General features: G+C 38.7%; 1 protein-coding gene across 2 annotated transcripts in view; it reads right to left on the bottom strand.

Annotated features, from left to right (window-relative positions):
• The window catches only part of LOC149285217 (kinesin heavy chain-like), a 60,641-nt gene that overhangs the window by 19,918 nt on the left and 21,381 nt on the right, over positions 1–19,342 (bottom strand). The window contains exons 2-11 of one of the 2 annotated variants that reach the window (XM_089495574.1): positions 10,726–10,813; positions 9,852–9,925; positions 8,983–9,087; positions 7,513–7,561; positions 6,168–6,223; positions 4,330–4,417; positions 3,566–3,690; positions 873–977; positions 328–476; positions 61–209 (exon numbers count right to left, since the gene is read on the bottom strand). In XM_089495574.1, coding sequence (XP_089351700.1) covers positions 61–209; positions 328–476; positions 873–977; positions 3,566–3,690; positions 4,330–4,417; positions 6,168–6,223; positions 7,513–7,561; positions 8,983–9,087; positions 9,852–9,925; positions 10,726–10,813 — 988 coding nt within the window. The remainder of the gene's footprint in view (positions 1–60; positions 210–327; positions 477–872; positions 978–3,565; positions 3,691–4,329; positions 4,418–6,167; positions 6,224–7,512; positions 7,562–8,982; positions 9,088–9,851; positions 9,926–10,725; positions 10,814–19,342) is intronic. The other variant, XM_089495575.1, reaches the window with a different exon arrangement.

Here is a 19,342-nt window from a genome sequence, read left to right as displayed (position 1 = left end):
AATTTACCTCTCCCGCAAACCCTAGGATATATCACGTACCAGTTCTCAGTTCTTCCTTACCGCTCCTCCAGCGGCTGAGCTCCGCTTCCAGCTTTTGAATGGTCTCCTTCATGGTCTTGTTCTTCTCCTTTTCCTTCTCAAACTTCTTCTTCCATTGCTCAGCTGTCAACTCCAGGTTGACAGATGCTGTGTTCTTGATGGTCTTAGCCCTGTAAGAAAAAAAATATAATATAATGTCTGTTAACCCTTAACTCGGCTGACCACTTGAGTTCTTAGTGAACAGATCCAATAGGTGTTTTCATTAGCTAATGTTCATGGGTGTATTACCTCTGGCCAAACATTAGAGTTGACTTGGTCTCTGCATCATTGTAGTTAGACGGAGAGCAGCAAATGAACATAGTTGTCCTGCAATTTCCTCCCAGGGAATCCTGGAGGATTCGAGTCATCTTACTGTCTCTGTAGGGCACGTAACCTTTCTGAAATACAGCAAAAATGTAAAAACAAAATGAGCTTTATCAGCCCTGAGAAAATCCATGCCTACAACATTTAAAAAGGATTTCCAAGTTCACTCTTTTTAGTTAGCCCCATCCTAGATATGGAAAACCTCGCCCCTATATGTGTATAGCTCCACTACCATGTATAGATAGCCCAATCCCTACAAAAACAGTCCCCAAGAAGAGGGAGAGCTCTGGGTAGCCTACCCAGGGAAGTTTCCATGTGTGGTAATTTATGCAATTTATGTGGTAATTTGCCAATGGAGAAAGAAGTAGAAATGTTTAAATAGTTTTACTTAACTATAAGTCTGTTATAGCACAGAAGAATGCAAAATATTTATTCTGCTTAGGTGTAAAGTATAAGAGAACATCCCTTACCGATCCATCAGCCAGAGAAGATATGACATTTCCCAGGGCAGAAAGAGACTTGTTAATGTTCTTGGCTTCATCCAAAACAGCACCTTCAGCTCCAGTCTTACTGACCTGGTAATACGAACGATCAAATTATTTTGGTTTCTCGATATTAATACAAGCAAGTTATCTCATATCACAATCTTCTGACACTCCTGAAACCTTAAAGTTTCTGCCTTGAGATGGAGCGGATCATTGTAAATGCCTACGGATTAAATGAATAATTGGGACCTTGGATAAACAGACGGAAGAAAGAAAAAGAGTAATTTGTCTTCACAGATCTTATAATAGAAAGTGTCAGGAATGATGGACCTTGATAAATGTCAAGAAAAAATTTTAAGCTTAAAAATTAAAGCAAACTAAAAATTGAGCAATGCTTTGTTAGAAATATCCAGCTATCAAGGTGACAACATACCTTGATTTATTGTGGTACTGTGGCAGAGATAAACCACTAGGCAATGCATCGTCCATCATTATCTGTTCAACAACAATCACCTCTAGCATGCCATGCTTGTGTAATTACAGTTTCCGATACAATGTACTAAATTCATTTTAGATTAATTCAAACAGTTATGGTCACAATGTACCATTGCATTTAAGGGTGATGTATGCAAACACACAGAAGTTACCGTATTTGCTCGATTATAAGACGAGGTTTTTTTCAGAGCAAATGCTCTGAAAAATACCCCTCGTCTTATAATCGGGGTCGTCTTATAATCAGACCTCAAATAGGGGGACCTGGATCCTCCTGTCTCCCCCCCCCCGCCCCACTTATCGGTACTTCTGAGTCCCCGGTGTGTAGCTGGGGCAGCGAGTAGACAACTTCCGCTGCAGCAGGAAGGAGGTGTGGCTAGCAGCGGGGGTTGTCTGCGTCCATCGCGCAGACCTTCCCCGGCTGTCAGAGATCATAGTTGTCTCTGACAACCCCCGCTGCTAGCCACGCCTCCTTCCGGCTGCAGCGTAAGTGCGTGGGATCTACACTCTGCCCCGGCTACATGACAGGGAAGTCAGAAGCACCGGTAAGTTGGGGGAGGGAGTGTTAAATGGGGGGCATAGGGCATTTCTGGAGGCAGAGTGCTCTGTGAAATGCCTTTTAACCCCCTTAATGCCACTCTGCCTCTAGAAATGCCTTTTTAACCCTCTATGCGCCACTCTGCCTCCTGAATGCCTTAAACCTCCCTATATGCCAACCTGCCCCATAAGATGCCTTTTAACCCTCTAAATGCCAGAGTGGCATATAGGGGTATAAGGCATTTCTGGAGGCAGAGTGGCACATAGTGGGTCAAAAGGCATATCATGGGGCACAGTGGCATATAGGGTTAAAAGGCATATCATGGGGCACAGTGGCATTTAGAGGGTTAAAAGGCATATCATGGGGCACAGTGGCATATAGGGGGTATAAGGCATTTCTGGGGCAGATGTGCATAACTGGGGGGCAGGTTGGAAAATAGAAGGAAATAAAACAAAAATATTTTTCTCAATCATAGCTTTTATTAAAAAAAAATAGTTTAGATGAATTAACATTTACTGGTAAAACTTTTTTCCTATAGGGTCATCTTATATTCTGGCTTTTTCTTTTTTTCCTAAATTAATATTCAGATTTCTTGAATTCAAGATATTCAGGTCGTCTTATAATCGAGCAAATACGGTAGTTAAATGTCATGTTAGGATGATGTTGCCAGCAGCTTCACAGCCTCAAATGGTGCCTAATGGAAAGTCTAGCACTGTGTGTATGATAATCAGAGATTCTCTGCTGTAAAGGGTTACAATTCCAACTCAGGACAGATTTTTCTTACACTTGTGGCTAAGATCCTTACACTAAAATCACAAAAAAACAGTTCAAATAAATTACATAGTTATCATTGTAGTGGTCAATATTGCTACACATCAGCCTGATAACTATTGAACACATCCAGGCTCCAGCTACCCAGGTGAAACCTGGGGAGTTCCAAGGTATGTTAATTGCACTTCTTGTTAATCAATCTTCGTTAGGGCTAGACTAGTACAAAGTAGAATATAGCATTGGGTAGATTGTAATGTCGGTGATAACAGAAGAGAAAGACTTAAAGTTAAGCAGGCAATGCCGTAAAGTGATGGAAAAGAAGCAGGGTGCTAGGTTGTATAGCTAGAGGCATTAGTGGCAGAAAGAAGGAGGTGATTCTGTCCTTCTACAGATCTCTTGTCAGGCCTTGCCTAGAGTATTGTGTACAGTTCTGGACTCTATCTCCAGGAGGATATTGACATATTGGAGAGAGGAAAACTTAAATGGCTAAACATTTTCAGGGAAATGACCAGGAAAGACCCCTAAGTTATACAGACTTACACATTTGAGACATCTTAATTTAGTATAGATTTATAATTGCTAACATAAAAAGGGCCATTGGTTTTCATATGAATACTGCTGCATTTTCTGTGGAATGGGTAGATGTGAGTTGACTGTCTATGAAAATATCTCTTTATTTCAGGGGTATCAAACTCGCCTTGAGGGACACAAAAAGGCCTGGATTAGCACAGAATCCTGGTCGGAATGGCTGATATTGATTAAAACATTTGTGTTCTGTTTATGGTACTGATTGACTAAATTGGGGACATGGTTTTGGAGTCACACAGATGAAGGTGTGCCACAGGATGTTTTTCCAAAATAGGGCTTTTTGTCTGACCTTTTCGCTGCCAGCCAAGTCCACCAGATACAGCTTTCCACTAAGCTTCTGCTCTGTCTCCACATTTTCCTGTTTGATGTTGATGAGGAAGATGCTATGGCTGCGAGAGCTGTGTTCATTCATGTCTAAAACAGATAGACAAGGGTATGAGGTGAGGACAAGACACAAATGTGAAAATATGTCACAAATTAAGGACAAAATCTGGCAATAAATAAAACAAAACATGTGGCTTCTATCTTCTAAGCAAAGGAAGATGGGAACATGGGGAGTACATTAAGAGACAGAAAAGAAGTAACAATTTTATAGATAAAGTCAGATAAGAAATGTAATTAGATATTATGAGAACTCAAGCACTTTAGGTGTATAAGTTTATGGACACATAACTCCTAAGTGTCCTGTTTTCTACAGGTTTGAAGGCATCATGGACCGTTTGGGGAGATCCTAGGACATCCTCTGTCCAGCCTACAGACCTATAAGATCAAATAAGGTCTGTGCTGTTGCAGGATCTCCACAAGTCACATGTCCCATCTGGCCTCCTTGCGATGTAGTGAAGCTGTGCACCAGGATATATCATATCATATTCTGGCATTTGGGTTCACTACCTTTGGAGTACAGTTTGAGACATAAGGATCTTAAAGTGGCTCCCAAAAATATCACTTTTGAACCACCACAAACACACAAGAAAAAAAATCACAAGTCTGCCTGTTTCCACAATTCTACATAGATCTTAAAACTCCTCTAATAAGACAATGAACAGCTCTCACTTGTCACAGCTACATGGCGGTTGGATTTTCCTTCATCAATCACGTCCAAAATCTCCTCTGGACTAGATACAAAGCGCTCCGTGCAGCCCTGAAAGGGAAAAAAAGTGTGATTAAGATTTTTAGATAAATTATAGTAGTAAAATAGTTAACAACACTTTTTCCGTTACTCGAGAACTTTCCCCTTGTTATAGTAGTAATAGTGTAAGCAGCTATCTAATTTATCTAGAGATTTCTAGTATTTACCTGAGGCCATAATTAAGCAGAAGATTTATATACAAATGAACATAAAAAAAGAAATAATAATATTAATACTGCTCCTACTTGTAATAAATTGCTTTTTGACAGTAAAGGATATTGATTGACTTAAAGTAAAGATGATCTCATTCACCAGGCTGATGACATTTTCCAATTGTATATATTAGGTAATGAAAGGAGAATACTGATATCTCAGAAAGGCAATGTGTATCATTCCTTGACTAATCTAATATACGTATTATAGAGATTGTGAAGGCCAATTCACATATAACAAGAAACCATCTCTATTAGGCCTGGATACAACAGAAAAAGGCAGCTTAATTTCCTTGCTATTTCAGACTGGCAGATGTTCAGATACCTAAGCAGACAGCCTACAGTCAATTACAATGTATACGTGGATTCCATTAAATGATACTAAGTACTCTGATTATTATTCAGCAATAACCTAACGTCTTGCTCTCAGTACATTTACCGTGATGTTGACTTTAACCAAAATCTGCTCAAATGTGTATACTAACTTTCTTGGATCATGTCATACAAGTACAAAGTAAGATAATGATAGTGGTCTTCTTAGCCAAATCGTACCTATGCTCACAGGGGCACATAAAAGACACAATTGCTCCTGTATATATAGGGCGAGATAGCATTTATTTCAATAAAAATGAAGAGTAATTAAATTCATTTTAACCTGAAGGTGCCAAAGTTTTCAGGGTATAGACCCAAGAGGACTCCCATTGTGATAATTTAAGTTGCCAGTTGCCTTCACAGGGGCCTGATGTGACCATGTTGGTTGTGATCAGTACTTACTGTCCCCTCAAATGCTATTGCATCCTCACTTCCTCTGGTAACGCCCCAGAGGAGCCCCTCACTTTTTATGCAATCACAGAATATCAAGGTAGAGTTAAATCTAGCGTGAGAAGCTAGCTGTTTTTGCAATTCCTCTGATGACGCCGAGGGGACATCGGGCATGTCAATCTTTAGTTAAACGTTTACCTTCCAGTTTCAGTCGTATAATGCCTGTAGGAATCCGGTTGATAGTTTACTAGCGGAGGAGGCATCCTTATGTAGGTTCTGTTTACAATCGGATCAGCATAGCTTAGCTACTATAGACAGGGATTTCGCATTGATGCTGCTCTATAGGAATCATAGTTTGTCTCTTGGGGCATAGGGTTATCACTAACATTGTATTGATTTGATGCATTTAGAAAGAGATACACCTGTGATTGGCTACCCCCTCTATAATGTGGTTTTAGGAAGATTCTAATATTAGTTATATATATATATATATATATATATATATATATATAGATATACATACCGTTTCCTCAACCAAGCTCTGCCTGGTGGCCAGGGGGTAGCATTCAGTTTCTAGTACAGTTTATCCATATACTGTCACTATTAATATTTCAGTACAATCAAAATAAAGGTCACTGGGTACTACTAGGTCAATTGAAAAAAAAATCTTCTTCATTCCTATGGTTGTTATACAATCTGTGGCTTGGATCTCGTTAACAATAAAGCAATTAAAAAACAACCACAGAGAAGGACATTTCTAATGTTTCACTTTTAATGTCTCCTCTCACCTTGACAAATGGAACACGGTTTTTGTCTTCATGAACCGAGAGGTTTGTCTTAGATACTGAAAAACAAAAGGAACATAAAATGAACAGAAATCCAGATCCGATTTGATTTCATATATTTTATCAATAAAAAGACCTTGCATTTAACAGGGAACTAACATTTAACAAAGAATCATCATTCCCAGAAATTACACTGCTGTAAGAAACCATTCTGGGTTTTTTTGGTTTCAAAGAAGGCCTTTATTTGACTAAAATTGAGAGGGGTCATAATTACCCTTCAATTAACATGCATTTATTCTATGAAACATATGAAAACCATAGTAATTATCATTATGACAAAAAAAGGCAAGGAATGGATGAAAGTTATTTTTCAGGATCGCGTGTGAATAGTTGTCAGCAAGAGGGGACAATTTCATTAAATGCTTAGAATTAACCTTTTTGAAATGTTGGACCACAGTAGTACTGTAGTTAGTCTGTATGATAACATGGAACAAAATTGTAAACTGACATTGTTGCTCTTTTGGTTGTTTTTTTCAGATCTTTTCCATGTAGACCCAAAGTAGCAAACAGGTAACTCTCCAGGTATTTTGGAACTACAACTCAACACTCACAATGTTCCTATGGCAATAGGGTAGTTACGTTTCCAGGGAGTTTCAGTTTTACAACATACAAGGTGCCTTCTGATGGCTTCCCTTTTGGTGCCAAGTCCAGGTTGAACTAGTCTTGTTAGGAATAGTCCATTCAGTTACTTGTACTGGTATGCTGTGGTTAACAAAGTGCTTAACAAGATTGGTCGTTCTTCGCCCCCAAACCATATATCAGTTACCATAAATACAGAGCTCTGTGCACACAATGTCGCAATAAAACAGCTTGACATGTCATTTAGGTTTGCAAGTGCTATATTTTAATTATGCCCTGGCACACAGAAGTTAGCAAGTACATATCAACAGCCTCCAGCAGCTGACAAACGTAAGAATAAAATCAAGGCATTTAATCTTATCGCCAAAGTTTACATTTGTTTTAACACTGTAATGTACATCAGTGCTTGTGGCAAGGTTAGTCGGTACTCTTTTCTTAATCTGAGTTAAAACAAACTTTACTAGAACTGATACCAATAAAAGAGGGCTCAGTGGACTGAAAATGGTAGCTTTGTTGGCTTGTATCCAGGACTGTGAAAAAAAAGGTAGGGAGATATTGTGTGTGGGGCACAAAAGTGAATGATGGAGGTCTGGGACAAGTATTGGTAAGGTAATAAAATGTGCTGGTATGGGTATAGAGCAAGGTGCCGCAGTGCCAGTGACCTATAAGTAGAAGGCTGTTGAGAGAGGCTATGCAGTGGGACACTCACCATCAAGCAGGTCTCTAATTTTGTCCAAGTAGATCTCAAAATAGGAAACCTAAGGGAAGAAAAATCTTATTAAAATGACTGTTGTGTATAAATAATTTGCTATTCCATCGTGTGAACTGTGTCTAAAATGTGTGTACTGTAGATATCTGTCAACATTTAAACAATATTCCCTTCATATAAAAGTCTAAATGCACAAACCACTCCACATGTTTCACTAATAAACACAGGGAGCTTGTAGCTCTCCAGAACCCGTTAGGTGCTCCACAAGCTCTTGAGATTGTACGATCATAAGAGTTGTAGCTCATCAACAGCCACCCCCATTTCCCCAGGTTGTTTTCCAAAAATTCCAAACCATATGTGGCATGTCTGGATATGTAAACGTACTTTGCTGTTACTGTATTTCTGAGCTTTCTGTTAATCTGATGTTGTACGTGAATTTCCCTGCGCTGCGTTGCAGTACTCCTATGGTATTTCAGCTTTTACAAATGACTGTACTGATGATGCTTTTGCTTCTGCCCTGCGTCTCAATACATTTCATATTTTATTAAAGAAAAACAGTTATGGAGCAGTGGGTTGCTTGCTTTGCCTTAGTTAAAGGGGAAATCCATTGATATGCAGGCAGCATGCAGACCACAGAAGAAGCATTAGTGGGAAGATCACAATCTTTGAACATTGGACTTATTACTATAGACACCAATGGTCCTAGTCCTGGAACTGATCCTGCTGATTGAACTCTAATAAAATGATATCTATCTGATTTGTAACCTCTAGTTCTCCGGTGAGTATGCACAATTTGCCAACACAACATAGAAATACATTGGTGACAGTTTAATGTCCCTCACATCCCTACTATAGAAGAATACTCTGTGAGTACCCTAAGTACTTTAATTTTCCTGACACCGAAGAGGCTGACCTCTTCCTCTATGGCAGAACTTTCCACACATGTGCACAGGGGTCCGAACAGACCCCTACATGCAGCGTTTCCTGAGCCAGCGCTGGATCTGACTGGAGGGGAGTGCATCGCATGAAGGGAAATGTCTTCTGCCAAACCATTTAGGTAGAAGGTGGGGAAAAGGACAAATGTATATGGGGGGATTCTACAGAATCCTCTCCTGCATTTGGAAAATGGACAATGCAGAAATGTAAAGAGAACACACAGCTATTATATACATTAAAGTGCACAATATGGCTTTAAACTTGTGCTGGATAGAAGCTATTTTTGTAAAAACTTACAGCAGAGTATATTTGTCTTTCTACATTTATCTGGAAATGATAATAAAACTGTTCATAGTACTAATATGGCGATTCTAATTAAAACCATGTCATTTGCATGCTTCATTAAAATGTTTTATCTTTCCCGAGAACAGTTATTCGACTTAATGACCAAATAATGAAGTAGAAACTAGCTGCAAATGTAAATCTTATTATGAAACGGTCTGGGGGCAACTGATCTCGTCTGCTGTACTTTACCTTGATATGAAATTCTAGGTTCTCATCCATGGAGTAGATGTGATTAAAGATGTCTCTAGCAATCCTGGGAATTATTCCCATCATTTGTGGATCATGAAGCTTCCCCTGAAAAAAGTGGTAGCAGGCAATTCATTTTAAAGACCTCATTACTAATATGATTTAAACAGAATGCATGGGGAGTTTACAGAAAAAATGTGTTATAACTAACCTCAAAATAAAACAAAAGCAAAATTATAAAAGCATCAACATAAAATAAAATGATAAAAAATAAATTATGAAAAATATATGAATTACTGGCTGGCAACACATAGTTTTGTAAAACATAAAACACTGTGCCACCAAGGGATGAACAAGTTATAGGGGTTGCCATCAACAGACATCCCATCACGCTGTATTCATCATCCTACCCTGTTACAAACTACATTAGAAACTGAGTAGCTCATTTTAAAACTAAAGGTTTGACACAATAAAATAAAAAGCCACATTATGCCAACATAAACTAGATAACACAAAGAGGATTAATTACCTTTGACACTTTTACCATTGGGGTAAAATGTGGCTGTTCTAGTAAGTTTAGTAAAATGTGTTTTTTGGTGATAAAACTACTTTTGAACTGTTTTCTGAAATTGATATTTGTTATGTTCTTATCCTGAAATCGATCTACTTTACAGTTAGCTTTATGAATGGTAACACTTCGAAAAACCCTACTCTGTTGTATAAATGCAATTGATTGTGGCATGTGACACTACACATTACAGCTTGTAAAAATACCAGTGAGTTTTAGGCTTGTCACACATTTAAGGAAAGCTAATTTTAATTCTTTCCTGATCCGAGCAATTTGAAGTTCTCATTATGCAGGACAAACTCACCTCCATGGTGTGGGTCTTCCCAGAGGCGGTTTGCCCATAGGCAAAGATGGTTCCATTGTATCCAGCCAGGACATCTGCAAGAAACACCGAGATTTGCATATCTTTAATTCTTTTACTATGGAAACAAACTTAATGCACGATGCTTAGATAGCAGAAAATGTTTATATTCTCTAAAAAAACAACAAAATATGTATAATCTTTGTAACTGTAAAGGTGGCTGTGGCAGAAGAATGTTATATATTATACTATACTACATGTTTACATACGAGTGTTAGCCATGTTAACAAAACACATAAACAGTCACATCTTATGACAAAAGGTTTGTGGTCCAAACACTGTCATATAAAATGCATTTCTCACTAGGCACGGATTTGACTTGATGCAGAGAGGATATTAATTAACCAGTGGTGTAGTCTGTCAGGAGGTTGTTCACCCTACTGGGCATTCAGGCTTTTAATGTGACAATCGAGGAGTTAACTCCATTGTAACTGGTTCATTTATACCAGCCCATATAGCCAACACAGCCTTCATAGCATATGGTGTATATCCTTTAAAGGCGTAACGACACGGTATGACATCATATCCCAGCACTCAGCAGAGAGGGCAGCGAGGTGGAGGTGAGTGCTGAGCCATCGGTTACGCTTTATGATGCCTAGGGCTGACCCATGCCTAAATGCAACAAATACAGGGCCCTATATAAGTTCCTCATGCTATTATAGATGTCACCACTCTTAGTGTGACATAATCATTGAAATCCCTGTTTCAATACAGGCAACCCAAGGGATCATAGCATCGAAGACATGCATGGCTATTCTTATCTTTATAGTCATGCATTTTACCTGTACCTAGAACAAAAGAGAACTCCAACTCTTACCTTTAACAATCTGCATGGCACACGCATGATAGACTTGCTCCTGAGTAGTATTAGGGGGAAACACTCGGTCAAAAACATAGGGTTTACCCTGAAATATAAAATATATAAACAAAATTCATTACAACTAGAACAATTTTAGACAATTTTAATACTATTAAACTACATCATGACAAGAGGTCATTAACATTTTTCATATTTTACTAACTGTGATTGCAAATTACTTTGTTTTAATATTATTTATCTAGAACACATTAATTTTGGATTTTTTTCCCCAATGACAAGCGACCCAACTAACAGTAATTATTCTCACTGAAGTCTTTCTGCATTATGTAGGTAACAGCATTTTTCTATACATTATTATACATCATTTCACTTTCTGGTTTGAGTACATGAACTGAGAAAGGCATACTTAAAGATAAGTTCGCACATTGCTTTGCTATAGGTAATGTAATGTACATTTGGGCACCTTGAACCCTCAGATGTACCATAAGGTTAAAATGACCAACTCGAGTTAGGCACCTGAACTCATGTGCGACAAGGTGGAGCGCCCAACAAATACACAACCATCTCCGAGCTTCTACACATCGTTCCAAATTTGGCCACTTTTAATTTCAATTGAAATTTCAGAGGACATTTAAACCTGTTAGCTAATAACCATAAGGTGAAAATGATCAACTCATTTTGAGACAAGTATGCCGATTGGATCATAAACCACAAAAAGTACTGATAATACAATGTAAACTACATCACACTGAGTGTCTGAATAAGGTGTAATAAAAGAGATATTTGTTGACTATTTACATCACAGTTATGACATATTATTATATTTTTAGTGGTACATTTGTAATGTGTATTACTTAGCTGGCAGCACATAATGGTTTCACCAAGGACAAGATATTTCACATCAATCTCCCTTGATCTACGCATTTGTACTACTGCAGGTAGAGACTAAATGTATGCAATGGATCCCTGGTTAGTCCTTCTCCACCATGATTTTACTAAGGAGGCGCCATTTAATAAACCGGTTTAGTAAGGAGCAATACAAGGGTTTTTTGCAGACATTGCACCATGGTTATAAAAGTTAACCATCTGTAATAATAATAGTTAAGTGTGTCCACACTGTCCCATACTAGTTGCTTACTTACTACATACTTTTAGTTTTAAACCCCCCTTTTTTCAGATGTAAGGGACTAATTGTTATTAGGTTTAGATATATTTGTTATAACTTTGTCTGTATCAGAGTTACATTAGTATTTGACAGACATCAAACTGAAAGGGAGACTGCAGCCATCAATATGACAGCCGGGTGACCTCTTTAAATTTCCAAATGCATTTGCCCCTTTCATCACCCATCCGCTATTTTCCACGCAGGAGAGATGTTCTCCAGCTTGGTTCTGTGAACATCACAAATGGGTCTACAGAGACCACCCTTGGACACTGATTGGCTGCTTCAAGACGAATTGTTAGACCACAGAAGAGGAGGGAAGCTGCAGAAGGTACAGCTCCTACCTAGGGTAAGTGCTTTGTATATTTTTAAAGAATACTTAATAAAGTACTTTAATATGTGTTATTCTTTGCTGAGGCTGTTGGGGACATTGAGGTGCCCATTAAATGTAATACATTGTGTTTTTGTCATAGCTAGCCTAATTCGCTTTTGGCGATTCCTGTATCTCACTAAACGAGGAAGGTATTTTATTATTTATAACTATTTTTATGTGTGCAGTTTAATAATTTATCAATGTACAAGAAGAGGGGAACCCTTCCATTTATTTATACTCAAAAGATCCCATGTAACCAATATTAAAGCCATCACTTTACAATGGACACTGCATATTTAAACAAATAATAAAACATTATATATAAAAAAACATTTTAAAAATCTGCAGTGATCCAAAATTATTAGTCCAGCAAATGATGATACTTGATACTTCATACTGGTGAGACTGGGCTATGTATAATTATGAAACTAATTGTAGACTGGTTACTTACAATGTGTGCCTATTTTAGTACTTGGTGTTCTGACTGCAGAATGTACTAATTGAGGCTGAAAGAACTGGTGCTCGTAGGTACAGATAATGGAACAGGGCTATATAAATGTAATTGTGCTTTAATTGAAGCTTTAAAAGGGTAAATAGTAAGTCTGTAAAATACAACAGAGCTATATACATTTAATTGTGCAATCATTCAAACTGTAAAAGGGCACATGTCTGTACATTTAGTACTTTCATTAGTACTACGATCATTTCTAACCAGACCCACACCCCCAACATTACAGGGATCCTACTCCAAAGGACACCTGTGTTGGGGTATAACTTAAAATGGGAAGGGGTGCACTGCACCAGGGAGGGGGCACGGTTGGCGTAGACAGGGCCACCAATTCACCAGCCCTGAAGAGCCATGTCACAAGGTAACGTTGTGGTATCTGTAATGGAGGGATGTGCTGCAACAACATTGAACTCCATTGCGTTTACATTTCCTTGGGCCGGTCATGGGAGCTCAGATGATCTCCCCACCATGATCCATACTGCCTGCAAAAACTATGGAGGGAAATGTCCGAAAATTCGAACTGTACCTTAAAAACTGGGGAACTTGGGAGGTATGCATACTCATAGTCTTCAGACAGAACTAAATTAGATGAGTTCTAAAAATGTCTATTTTATAAGACATCTAAAACAACTGAAAGGTCTAGTGAATGAAGTGAATTAGGAAGCTCCGTGATCAAAAGGAACCTTGGAGCTAAAAGGCTCCATCAGCCTTTATGTCAAGACAGTTATGAGACAGCCTTGAGTATAAGGGAAAAAACATACTTACTCTTGCAACAGTGAATTTTCACATGTGAATAATAGCACGGATGGATGAGCACATTGGGATCTTGTAAAATCGCTGTATACTAGACTTTTGAAAGCAGAAGTATTTAACTTATTCTTTTCTTTCTGTATATTCATAGATGGAACCAACACCATAAATTCCTTGTATTTGGTGTGTCCTTGGTAGACAACGTACCGATTTCTAGAGGCAAGAAATACTAGACAACTAGTTTCAATTGTCACTCGACAATGGAGAACTTCAAATGTGATGTCATTAATCCTCAATCTCAGTTTCGAAATAATATCCTGAGACATGATTCAGGATTTCCCCCCAAATATTATTAATATAAATATGCATTTTAATTTATTAGTACTAGCTCAATGCTTTTAAAAACAATGCTCTAAGCACTATATATTTAATATAAGCACCCCTGGTTACCGGTCACATCACGTATATGGCTTCTTGGTAAAAATTAAATTGGCTTCTACACTTTTTTAATGCTTAATCTATGTAATTATATGATGCACCATGCTACTCCTGTAGTATCAGTGCAAACATAGCAACCTGTACCTCTATTAATTACCAAATGGCTCCCAATTCAAATCCCTTCCAGACATTTTAATAAAACATTTAAATGTGTTATGAGTTTACAACCCCAGGCTACACTTCTCCACGTCAATCTCATTACACCAGAATAATATAGGCTTTAATTACTTGTCACCAACTGAATTTCATCTAAATTAGCGAACATGCTCTGTGCAGAATGCTATTAGCGATGATTAATGGGCATAGCCAGGTACATTATAAATTCATTTTTGATATTCTCATGATACCAGTATCTTTTTCTCCTGGATGATATGTTCTAATTACAGTTTCACAGCAAAAGGGGTAGAAAACAGCCTTCTTTAAATCATCTTTGTTCAACTCAAGATGGAGAGCGGCATCTTATTATCATTTACGAATTTATATATTATATCATCAAATTCCACAGTGCTGTACAATGGGTAAACATGACATAACAAGTAGTGTTTTACATAAAAAAAGAATATGCGCTGGTAGCTCTCCAAAATATTATGTATCCAAATTGTTGAACAAAAAAAAAATAAGTCTGTGCTTTCCCTAATCAGTAAACATGCAGGATATGATCAAGTTGCGCACACATTTTTATACAAAAAATATATACTTATAAAGAATAACAATAAACTTAATTTTGTACATACAAAAAATCCCCCACATAGTGCTCCATGTCAAGAGACACAATGTAGTGTTGCCCCTTTTACTGTCACACTGTTCTGCTAGTTTTATGCATGTAAGTGGCAATGACCAGTCTGAGGCCCTCAGCTGTTTATATTTATCTTCTGAAAACCTAAAACAAAATAAGCTGCCATCTACCAGTCCCCGGCTCAGTTTCCTGCTGTCCGCCATGGTCCAGCTCAGTCTCCTGCTGTCCCCCAGTCCTGCAGCAGTCAGCTGTCTTCTGTGTGAGACTCTTGAATCTGTTTGGACCATGAGGGGTACTGAGCAAGCATCTGCCCCTGCGTGGAGACGTCCATCTATCCCAGTACCCTTGTGACAGCTAGGAATGGGCAAACACATTTTTTAACATGTAGGTTGAATTGAATGGTGACACTGAGGGAATCAGGGTATGGGGTAGGGCTGATAGTTGCCCCACTGACATTAAAGGAAACAGTCATTGGAATCTTGGCATTTAAGGGAAGATAATAAGGGTTGATGGTGTTACAATTACAGCAAGCATTTAGTTAGAACGAGATGCGAGACAATTAGTGATCAAAGAGGGAAGGATAGAGAGACCATCTAAAGAAAGGTAGATATGTGTCACCAGCAGAAGGGGTCCTAGAACTGAGCCTTGGGCCAAGCCAATTGAGAGGGGCATTCAACCTCCCTACTAATACAAGAAATGGCTATTGAGTGTGATGCTATCCTCGAATAACACTTTACTCTTTTCAAATGTGTTCATCACCTTTCCAGAGCACCTAAAGGTCTCGTTTAAGGTCTTCTTGTGCTCGCACAGCTCAAACACTGCTATTTATAACTCTGGACATCGGCTGATGTACAATGAAAACACACAGTCACCTTGATGTGTCATCAATAGCGATACACACATTATGATAATCAAGTAACAAAGGACAACAACTCCCATAAGGCAGAGCATCATGTGACTTATAAACCACAGTAGATGGCATGGAAGAAGGGGTGAATGATTGACAGTCAAAAGTGGAAACTCACAGATCTGTGGAGAAGACTGTTAGAAGCTATATGTTCATCAATTCAATTCCATAAACTGAGGTCATAAACTAAATTTTTTGTGCAAGCAGCGCTGTGTACCTAGCACTCCCACCAACACGATTTGGGCTGGAAAGCCTTTACCGGCTCAGCTCCCCATAAATTTCACCCTTTGGTAGCTGCACAGTGTCTTTGACAAAGAAGTCAGTCACAGAGATTATACGCCATTAGGTACTATCAGGTATATTATTTAAGCACTAGTCAATTCCTAGTTTCTAGAAATTTCGTGATACAGTTCTGGGCAGATCTATGTGGAATACAAGATAAGACAGAACACTTTAGGGAAGATCCAAAGTGATCAAACAGTTATATTATATAAAGTAAGGAGCTAGTTTTAGGGGTCATGGCTATGTGGCTTCAAGCAGTTGTCCACCCCTGCCATAAAATAGTTGCTAAAAAAAAATGTACCATAAACAATTCAAACCTTCCTCAATAAAGATAATACAGATTATACAGTAGAATTATTTTCTTGAAATATGTCATCCTTGTGCTCTGCTGTGATTTTTGTTATATCCATATTTATAGAACAATTATACGCATGACTTCATTGCCTTGTTCAATTCTTAATGGCCTCCGTGATCTCAGTCACGAAAACAAAATCTGCCAATTTTCTGTAAATAAATCAGGCACAGATGCTGTATGAACATGGTTGTTGGCTACACGCGGGCCAAAAGAAACCGGAATATATTTTGGTATATTATTCAGCACCATGTATACTGCTGGATAAAGTGATTTGCATGAGGCCAAGATTGGCCCTCTGGCAAACTGGGCAGATGCCTAGTGATGTGGTGTCAAATGACTTTCCCTCATGCAGCAGTCCTTAGTGTGTTGTTGCACGCTACAGGAGTCTGAGAGTGGAGCAGTGTACCAGGGCTGATTTTAATCACGAGTCTAATTACATATCCCTGGGGTGAAGCTTCTCCATCTCTCAGATTTGCTCACATCAATGAAGCCCATGAGGATTTGCATCCTTGAGGATGAGCTTCCAAATCTTTATACAAATTTCTGCTACCCCATACTCTGATTCCCTCAGTGTCAACATTCAATCCAACCTACATGTTAAAAATTGTGTTTGCCCATTGCTAGCTGTCACAAGGGTACTGGGATAGATGGACGTCTCCACGCAGGGGCAGATGCTTGCTCAGTACCCCTCATGGTCCAAACAGATTCAAGAGTCTCACTCAGAAGACAGCTGACTGCTGCGAGACTGGGGGACAGCAGGAGACTGAGCTGGACCATGGCGGACAGCAGGACACTGAGCCGGGGACTGGTGGATGGCAGCTTATTTTGTTTTAGGTTTTCAGAAGATGAATATAAACAGCTGAGGTCATTGCCACTTACATGCATAAAACTAGCAGAACAGTGTGAGTACTAGGACTATGATATCCTGACATAGTGTAACATCAAAGAAAAATTGGTTTAATTCCATATTAATCTAACAAAGTCACTTCCTGGTGTTCTAATAGATTGTAAACTCTAGAGAGTAGGGTCTACTTCCAATGAATCAGTCATCATGGCACATGTCCAAGTTATTGTCAGTTTTGTATATTATCGGTTTTATTGTTATTGTTAATTTTCACTCCCCCCTATAGTAACAGTGCTGCCGGAGCTCTATAAGTAATATGTAATGTAATGCCACTGTAGGAAGTGTGCAGCATTTGTCGGTCTGACTAGCAGCATGTAGAATTCCTTGGTGTCAGGTTTGGAATGGCTGATGTGGCAACTCAAAGTAAACAAGTAAACAAGTGTGAGACCTGGAGCCTCCGGGATAGCATCGTTATGATCCTGACACTCCGAATCCTAGTCAAGGTGATTCACAGATCTCCCAGCAACGGACAACTACGGAAAACCCTGTAATTGGGATATTCACCAAATGTGGGCACTCAAGGTCTGTGGATTAGGTGCTGTATATAAGTGAATGTTCATGCTTTCAATATGACTACAAATAAATACATTACTGATCCTATGCTGCAGTTACTAACACACGCAAGGGTTGAGTCCTATCACAACATTCTGCTATGATAAAGATGGTATTGTAGAATTTAAGAACACAACTGGCTGTTAAATGGAGATGCAATCGATAGAGGAACCACAAGCTCCCATTCTGTGAGCAATGCAAAACAATTGTTAAAAGCATACTGATCAATGCAGAAGCAAATTACAGCTTCTGTCTGGTTTTAAATTGATTTTCACATGATTATACAGCAGGATCCTCCCAATCCACTGCAGATGAATTTAAAAAGTTTCCAGATCAGTGCAATACCAGAGTTATATAGGTTAGGCAATTTACTGTAACACACATTAATAATCCAAAACTTATGTACTTCAGCTTCCTTTGTTCACGGAATAATTTAACCAGGCAGAGTTTCTGCAATGCCTGACCTTGTCCTTATTTATGTAGCTATACAAACAGGTCTATTGCAGTATTTAACATCTTGAAATAACATCTATGGTTCTCCAAGGGGAGTCTGCTATTTTGTTTTTTAAACTCTTTATTTTCAAAAGAGGACAAGGTATGCAAAGCAAACATTTCATGATCCAAGGCAAAATCTGACATTTATAGACAAGAAGTACCCCCCAAGTGGCAAAATCCAAAAAATGGCTTCATTGGGTTTTTTGCTTACTTTTGGATCAAAAGCAAGGAGGATAAGTATAAGGGTTAAACTTGATAGATAAGGGGTTTTTCCAAACATAAATTACTATGTTATTATGTACGTTGCATCCATACAAATTACACATCCAACAACATCACTATTTGAGCAGAAATGACTTGCCTTGCCCATGATCTTCATATGTGCCCTTGTAGTATGCAAGTAACACTTAGATACATCACAGTTGTAGAACATAGTCAGACTAGGGACAGCAACCCAGACAAACAGATATACATGTTGCTGTGATGTTTCAGAGTACCATAGACATGCCATTGTGGAAATGAGCACCCTGGGCATAACGCATGGCCCTGCACGCGGCCTCATTATCCTATAGACACTACGAAGACCCCCAAAAAGAGCTGTTATAATTTAATTACCATCAGAATTTGCAATGAATACTAGCCAGTATTTGGAAATAAATACCTAACCTTGCTATATAGGACACCCATTTATTAAAGAAAAAATTTGCTTTGCTCTCCTTATGAAGAGCCGTTTAAATCAAATCCATATGAAAAATGTTTTGCATTCTGGAGAGCAATGTATATCTAGCACCGGTGGAGAGCACCATATATAACACCGGTGGAGAGTACCATAATTAACAACAATGGAGAACACCATATCTAGCACCTGTGAGGAGCACCATATCTAGCATCGGTGGAGAGCACCATATCTAGCACCAGTGGAGAGCACCATATATAGCATCAGTGGAGAGCACCATATCTAGCACCCATGGAGAGCACCATATATAGCATCGGTGGAGAGCACCATATCTAGCACCCATGGAGAGCACCATATCTAGCATCGGTGGAGAGCACCATATCTAGCACCAGTGGAGAGCACCATATATAGCATCG

This window comes from Sceloporus occidentalis, unplaced genomic scaffold (genome assembly GCF_023333645.1).
Source record: "Sceloporus occidentalis isolate IW3139 unplaced genomic scaffold, rSceOcc1.0.p SCAF_82, whole genome shotgun sequence".
In the NCBI taxonomy this organism is placed as follows: Eukaryota; Metazoa; Chordata; class Lepidosauria; order Squamata; family Phrynosomatidae; genus Sceloporus; species Sceloporus occidentalis.
Note: the sequence above shows the minus strand (reverse complement) of the source record. Positions and strands in the feature narration are given on the sequence as shown.